At 43.4% G+C, this 8,135-nt stretch overlaps 1 protein-coding gene across 4 annotated transcripts in view; it reads right to left on the bottom strand.

Annotated features, from left to right (window-relative positions):
• The window catches only part of Eipr1 (EARP complex and GARP complex interacting protein 1), a 151,917-nt gene that overhangs the window by 23,690 nt on the left and 120,092 nt on the right, over positions 1-8,135 (bottom strand). For all 4 annotated transcript variants that reach the window (XM_008850170.3, XM_008850169.3, XM_029554570.1 and 1 more), the window contains one exon: positions 515-614. In XM_008850170.3, the coding sequence (XP_008848392.1) occupies positions 515-614 (100 nt within the window). The remainder of the gene's footprint in view (positions 1-514; positions 615-8,135) is intronic.

The raw sequence follows: 8,135 nt of genomic DNA, 5'->3' as shown, positions 1-8,135 counted from the left end.
CTCCAGCCACCATGCCTCCCTGCCATGACAGACTGTAATTCCCCTGGAACCGTAAGCTCAAATAAACTCTTCCTTCTAAAAATTGCTTGGGTCTGTGTTTCTATCACAGCAACAGAAAAGTGACTAATACACCATGCCACCTCAAGTTTTTAGCTTCTACCCAAAAAACCTGTCACTTAGTTTTCTGCTTGATGCATCAGTTGACACATTGCTTATTTCACAGTTTCAAAATTCCAAGCATGTGGACCAAAAAGCATATCTGAACTAAGCTAAAGGTCCAATTCCAAAAACATCCAAAGCGCTAGGCGTAGTGGCACATGCCTTTACTCCCAGCACTCGGGAGGCAGAGGCAGGTGGATCTCTGTGAGTTCAAGGCCAGCCTGGTCTACATAGTGAGTTCCAGGACAGCTGGCAGGGAGACCCTGACTCAAAAAGAACAAAAAAACAAAAAAACAAAACAAAACAAAAACCCCAAAACACCCAAAGCAAGTCCCCCACCCTTCCTCTTACTCACCACAGCCTGGCTTGAGCTGGCCTGCAGGTCCCACAGCAAGATGTGGTTGTCGGCCAGGGAAATTACTTTCTTCCCATCACCCATCGGCTCCCACGTGACACTGAAAGAAAAGAAGTGCCAAATATTAACGTGGACATTGGGGACTGCCAAGTGTATAGCCCAAAGCTTTTACATACATACCCTTTATTCAACAGCAAGCACATTCCGGGCCCAAAGCCACTAATGTTCACTAACACTGGCATCTTACAACATATGTGGGAGACACTATAGTCTCAGTGTCCCCGATGTCTATGTCAAAGCTGGGACCCCAGCATGATGGGCCTGATTAAGGTTGCAATGACGTCAAAAGGGTAAGGCCCTTGATGGGATCTGAGTCCCTATTCAAGAAGTGAAGGGAGGGAGCCTGTGCCTCTTCCTTTCTCTGCCATGTGAAGATGGTAAGAAGGCAGCCATCTAAGTCAGGAAGAGAGTTCTCACCAAGAACTAAATCAGCTAACACCATGGTGTTGGACTTCTATCCTTGTGAGCCATGAGAAATGTGTGTGGGGTTCCCTTAGGGCACCCCAAGCAGACTCAGATGCTTGTACCATGCTGTTGACCAGTAGCTAAGAAATGGACGGCTAGCCCATGAGGTATAGGCAGCTGGAAGAGGCACTGGGGAGAAGGCAGTTTCACATTCAATGCCTAGTTTTTGGTAAGACAAATGTCAAGTCCTAGAGGGGACAGGACAGCAGAGCTGAGAACTGTACCCACACTCCAGGCTCTGTGTGGGTACTTGTGACAAGAAACTGCTTCCCAATGTCTGAGCCAATCAGAGCTGATTTCCCATTGTTACAGTCTAACCAGTGTATCTAAATAGTTAACAAAAGGAGAGCTGGGGATGGATATGATCAAGATACATTATATACATATTTGATATTGTCAAAGAATAAATAAAAGATATTCTTTTCAAAAGGTAAAAGTTAACTGGTCAATGTACAGAGAATAAGAAATTACAGAGTGATCAGCCCTAAATGGAAGGCCTCTACCACACCCCTTCCTCCCAGGGCTCAGGGTTCACTTGCAGAAGAGGGGGCAGAAAGACTATAAGAGCCAGAGGTGGTAGATAAATATGTAAAGGAAATCGTGTTGTCTGGATACCACAGGAAGGTTACACATATTAACCCAGAGCACTTGTGACAGCATGCATAAATCCTGTGTGCTAAACAAAAACCCAGCATGAATGAGGTAGGTGGGCAAGAAGCCCCAGCTCTAGCTGAGGATCTATTGACAATTGATAACTTCTGGGAGAGGGAGAGTCAGCTTTCTTTAAGGGTGTGATACCTGGTAGACTGACCTCAATCCAGGGGATAGACCCACACCCAAGATCATTTGGGGAACACAAATTCAATTTGATAGGGCTTAGAAGCTGGAAAGATGGCTCACAACTGCCTGTAACTCTAGTTCCTGGGAGATCCAACACCACTGGCCTCTGAGGGTACCTACACTCACATGCACATACCCACATATTGACATACATATAGACAGTCAGGAGCACTGGCTGCTCTTACAGAGGACCCAGGTTTGGTTCCCAGCGCCTACATGACAGCTAACAACTGTCCATAACTCCAGTTCCAGGGGATCTGACACCCTCTTCTGGCTTCTGCAGACATTGCACACAAGTGGTACACTTACGTACATGTAAGCAAAACACTCATACACATAAAATAAAAATAATAAATAAAAATAAAATCATTTAAAAATAGAAAAATAATAGAAGACATGAAGTCAAGGGAGATAGGATGGGGTGGAAGGGTGAGGGTGGAGATTTGAATATGATCAAAATATATTGTACGAAATTCTCAAAGAATCAATAAAAATATTTTTTAAAAATTTAAAGACCAAAATAGGGGCAAAAATCTTATCATGTGATTAAACTCATAAACATATTGAGAATTTCTCAACTTGGTCACAAATGCAGGCTTTTAAATATTTTCCCTTATGAAATTTTGAAAGTGGCTTGTACTGTACACACTCTAACATGAGAGACGTCAGACAATAGGGACTGCATGCTTTCTTTCCAGACAGACAATATGGTTGATTGGGGGCAGTTCAGGGGCATTGCCCTCATGTCTTTGTTTAATGACTGCCAGTGGAACAGCCTCACTTCTCATCACATTAACAGGCTCCAACACCACTCTTTCTCATTTACAATTTCAGGAATGCACACAAAGCTAAGTGCCATGACTACAGGTACACTTTGTATAACTATGAAAAACATGTCGTATCTATCCAGTAAAGAAGTTAAAGCACTATAACTGGAAGAGACATCAAGAAACCTGGTTCCCAAATCTGCTTCTATTCAGTTGAAAACAGCTCATTCTAACTTTGAAGATTCCCCTTCAGCATATGGAAATGGCCAGTAAACCAGCTACACTTTTCCCAGCTTTAACACACATCAACCTTGGCTGCCTTCTTAGATGCATAGCTACTTTACTACAGTCCCTAGCAGGTTAAAGCTTTCTCAAGAAGACTCCTAACTTACTAAAACCCTTCATATGCCCACAATGACTGAAACATTTGGAGTACAGGACACATGATGATGAAGTTTAAAAATAAAGAATTGTGGGTAGGACTGGAGTTGCCTTAAGAAGTGGCAATCATGACCTGTAGCTAAGGGAGACAACCTGCAATTGTTCTAAAATGACGGCCAAATTTGTTTTCTCCCCCTATCCAGAAGCCTTTGAGGGGGAACTGATACTGATTCTAACCACTCCAACAGCTATCAAAATGCCTGAACAGTCCAGCATAGGCATATTACGTTTTTGCTTTGCAACAAAATGGCAGACAAAAGAAAAATGAGGAGGAACCCAACAGAGGGATGCTTTTGGAAGCTCTGGTCAAGAAATTCCAGTGGCATCTCATATGAACATTTGAAATTTGCCCTGTTCTGACTTTTTTCTAGTTCCCTGTCTAGAACTTGTAATGCTAATTACTCTTGCCTTTATTTCTCCTTCACATCTCCTATTCACCAGTCAAGGACTTCCTTTTCTCCCTACAGATAAGAGTTATGCAATTTGGGAGTCTTTTAGATAGACCCACTGAAGAGGTATCCCAATTGCCTCACCCTGAATCCCTGTTCAGCATGGAAGCCAGAGCAGTCTGCACCCTGATTCCCTATCCACAAGTTGGGTAACCTCTTCAGAGGATGGAGTGATAAGAATAGAAGGTAGGAATTGGCTAGGCAGTTAGGGTAATAAGAACCCAAAGAAAAACAGCCAGTTTCTTGGCTAAAAGTCAAGATGCCCTTGGGCCTTTTAGCAACATACTCTGTTCCAAAGGCCAAAAATGTTGAAAGTATTTGGGAGATTTTGTCTAATCCTTAAAAGATTTTAGGGTTACCTCTTCAGAGGGGGGAATGTTAGAGTAGCAAAAAGTCCCATTTAAAAAAAGAAGAAGAAAGAGTAGAAAGAATACATGAAGTTATCAGAAAAAAGTGATGGGGAGACATGGGAGGAGTTAGAGGGGAGGGAGAGGGCATGGATTTGATCAAAACACCTTATATGCATGTATGAAATTCCCAATAAATTATTTTTTTAAAAAAATAAGTGACACTATATTGGGCGTGGTGGTACATGCCTTTAATCCCAGCACTTTGGAGGCAGAGGCAGGTGGATCTCTGCGAGTTTGAGGCCAACCTGGTCTACATAGTGAGTTCCAGGCCAACTGGGACTGCAGGGAGACCCTGTCTCAAAAAGACCAAAAACAAAACAAAGCAAAAACCCAAAAGTGACACTATTTAAAATCAGACTATTATCCAGGCATTCACTAGGCCTTAGAAAGTAATCACCAATCCTAAAAAAAAAAAAAAAAATCAAGAAAAGCCTGAGTCCATGGCCTGTCCACTGTGCTGTAGCCCTGCCCAGTTCTACGTATGTGGCTATTCGACTGCCAAATGTACAGGGAACAAACCTGGGGATAAAGAGAGAAGAGAGGTGAGTTCATACCCATAGGGTTTGATATGGGTGCTACTGCAGCTACAAATGCTGACTGCTGGGAGCTGGGCAGAAGGAAGCAAAAGTACAAGAACTTAAAACTCCAACAATGGAGCAATCCCAGTTCACAGAGAACTGGGAGCAACAGAATGCACTCTGTCCAGCTTTGTCTTGGAGCCTGGGAGAGTGACTGCTCAAAGCTGAGTCACTATAATTACATTTACCAAGCTATAGCTAAAACAATAAATACAAAACATTTGAGTCTTTAGCTAGGGCCAACAAGATGGCTCAATGGATAAAGAAGTTGCTGTCAAACCTGACCACCTCAGCTCAATCCCTGGGACTCAGGTGGGAAGGAGGGAACCAATTCCTGGAAGTTGTTCTGTGACTGCCACATAGGGACACACACACATGCACATACACAAACACACACACGCACACATGCACACACGCACTCACGCACGCATGCACGCGCGCAGATACAAAAGAAGTCTTCAACTAAGTAGCTATTCGAGTTTGATGTTTAACTTCAGCAAATCTTAGTGAATAAGAAAAACTGAATTATTCAGAAAGCACAACTTCATCAACTATAATTTGTTAATTTACAATAAAAATGAAATTTAAAAAGACTAAGATTTCAGGTAACTAAATACTGTCAAAAGTTAAATAAAAACTGAGTTGACTGACCTCACATAAAAATTCCACAATTTTTATATGGAGACATAATTCAGTTGATACAGAGCTTGCTTAGTATGCATGAGGTCCTAGGTTTAGTCCCCATTACTACATAAATGAGGTATAGTGGTGCACGCCTGTAATTGCAGGCCCTGGGAAGCAGAGGCAGAAGAATAAGAAGTTAAGGTCATCCTTGGCTATACGGCTCATTTAAGGCCAGTCTGGGCTATATGAGTCCCAGTCTCAAAGCCAAAACAAGCAAAGAAAGAACTCTACAAACTGTTCCACGTTAAATCTGATGGCACACAAAACAGGGATCCTAAGTAACCCTCTGTGGTGTTGCGGCAGATGTTAGCATAGCAAGTTCAAGGAACTTCACAGGAGATGTTTGCAAACAGCATCAGGAAGCGTTCACGTGGCAAATCACACGCTGTGCCAGTCAGAACAGGTCCCAAGGGCTTGCCTCCTGCATACACCAAGGCCCCACTGAACATCCAAGATACACAAGGGAGTTTCATCTCAGCTGGGAAGTCACCTATAACTAACTACTCCCGCACAATAGGAGGTTTTCCTCTCAGAGACCCTCATAGGTGACTCTGGATCAGTGAGTGATGAGCCACCCAACATGACCCATGCATATTGGAGTCTTTCTAGGGAGTAAGGAGCACAAGCGAGAGCTCTGCTAAATTATAGTTAGCTGCACACACACACACACACACACACACACACACAATGGACACAGGACTGTGCGCAGCATCTGACTGACTTGGCTGCACATGCTTACAATGGACAGAGCACCTGAGAGATGTCAGCCTCAATCACACATGGCCTTGGTACTCTGTTAAGGGTTTCTGGGAGTCAGGTGCACACGATCCCAGTGTCCTAGTGTACCCAGAGCATCTTCAGTAAGTTGGGGTCTTAGGCACACATGGTCCAGGCAGCTCTGGGATACCCTGATGTACACATTTATATCCTAAAGAGTTAAAGGCCAGTATCAATTCCCCCTGGAATTCTGCTTCCCCAAACAGTGGGGGTTTTCCCTCCTTTTTTTTCTTAGCACACATTGCATATATGCATAGATTCCAAGGTTGCAGAATACAGTTAGAGTAAGAACTGCCCTCCACAGGCTCTTGGTCCTCAGCATATGGCACTCTTCTGGGAGGCTGTGGGACTTTTAGGAAGTGGGCTGTTGGAACTTTAGGAAGTGCCTTGAGGATTATAGTCTGACTTCTCTTCCACTGAGCTGCTTCCTATTCACGGAAACATGAGCAGGACACCTCATGTTCCAGTTGCCATGAAGAAAGTCCCAGTTTCCATGCCCTCTACCATAATAAGACTGTATCCCGTCAAACCATAAGCCCAACAAGCCTCTTCTCCTTAAAGTATTTCTGTTAGGTGTTTGGTTACAGTAAGGAGAAATGTAACTAATACTCAGAGAATCAAAGTGAAGCACACAGCACTCCATGTCACCCAGAAGCACAGAGCCTTGTGAGGAACATACGAAGCATTGCTCCTGTTCCTGTAGCCTTGCACAGCACCTTCCCCAGACCAGCATGGGCCTGTCTATGAGTGTTCATGGAGGAGAGATGCAGAGGACTCTTCAGGGGACAAGCACTGTGCCACCTCCTCCCATCTGTAGATCTGTCCGCCTATATGGAGGACTGATGGAGGTACATCTCTGGGAAAGAGATCACATTTCTCAGTTTTGTTTTGTTTTGTTACCAGAAGAAAAGGTAAAATGATTTTCAAGTGGCTGCAGAAGTAACTTTTATGTCTGGATACACACTTACTTATAAGGATTTGGTGCAAGGAGCCACATATGAGGGAGAACATACATCGTTTGTTTTTCTGAGTCTGTGTTATTTCACTTAGTATAACAGTTTCTAGTTCCATCCATTTACCTGCAAATTTCATGATTTCATCTATCTTTACCACTGAATAGAGCTCCATTGTGTAACTGTGCCACTGCATATGATCATCTGCCACATGCCAGGCAGTGCATGTGATCACTGTATATGATCACTTTCCACATGCCAGTCACTTCACATGATCACCTGCCACATGTCAGGTAGTGCATGTGATCACTGTATATGATCACTTTCCACATGCCAGTCACTTCACATGATCACTTGCCACACGTCAGGTAGTGCATGTGATCACTATCACTGAATATGATCACATGTCACATGCCAAGCACTGTGTGTAATTGTCTTCCTTAATGTATATATTTACCATTATAAACCTCTCTCTTAGAAGAACTTTTGCTGTACTCCATAAATTTTTCAGTATGTGGTTCTACTGTCATTTGTCTGAAGATATTTATTCCCTTTCAAGGTGTTAGCTTTTTCTGTTATCTTAACAGAAGTTAGATGGTGGTTGGAATCTACTCTGAGTCTCACGCTGCTGCCTCAGGGCTTAGCACGGACTTAATCTGACAGTCCTTCTGCCCTGTGCTCCAGGAAAGCTGTGGCTGTGGTTGTGGCTCTGAATTCCCTGGTCTTTACTGGGGTATACTTTATGACAGCTAGGTTGATGGAATTTACTGTTCCACGATGCCCCATGCCTGTATTGGGCTCACTCCTTTGTCAGTGATCCCCAAGAGCATACACAGCCCCATCTGTCTAATGAGGGAAATAGGCAGCTTTCTTCTTGAGCTTTCCATTCAAGAGGCACCGGCCTCTGTGAAGCCTCATCTTAATGTCAGTGTCAGTTCACACTGCACATGTAAAGTCAGACACCCCACAATGAAAAATTAAAGTTGGTAAGGTCCATGTTTGCCATATGTACCCACCCAAGATGACACACAGCTTGGGAGGTGTGCACTTCAGGCCTCTAATACACAGAATGTGAACAACATAATCACAGCTGTTCCCTGGAGGCCTGCAACCAGTGACTGGCATCACTGTGCAACTTCTGTTCTTGATCAAAATATATCCTGAGCAACATTCTACATAAATATAAATATATATATA

The sequence above is a fragment of the Nannospalax galili genome, unplaced genomic scaffold, assembly GCF_000622305.1.
Source record: "Nannospalax galili isolate Female #2095 unplaced genomic scaffold, S.galili_v1.0 scaffold100, whole genome shotgun sequence".
In the NCBI taxonomy this organism is placed as follows: Eukaryota; Metazoa; Chordata; class Mammalia; order Rodentia; family Spalacidae; genus Nannospalax; species Nannospalax galili.
The sequence above is the reverse complement of the archived record's forward strand: the minus strand, read 5'-3'. Positions and strand labels throughout refer to the sequence as shown.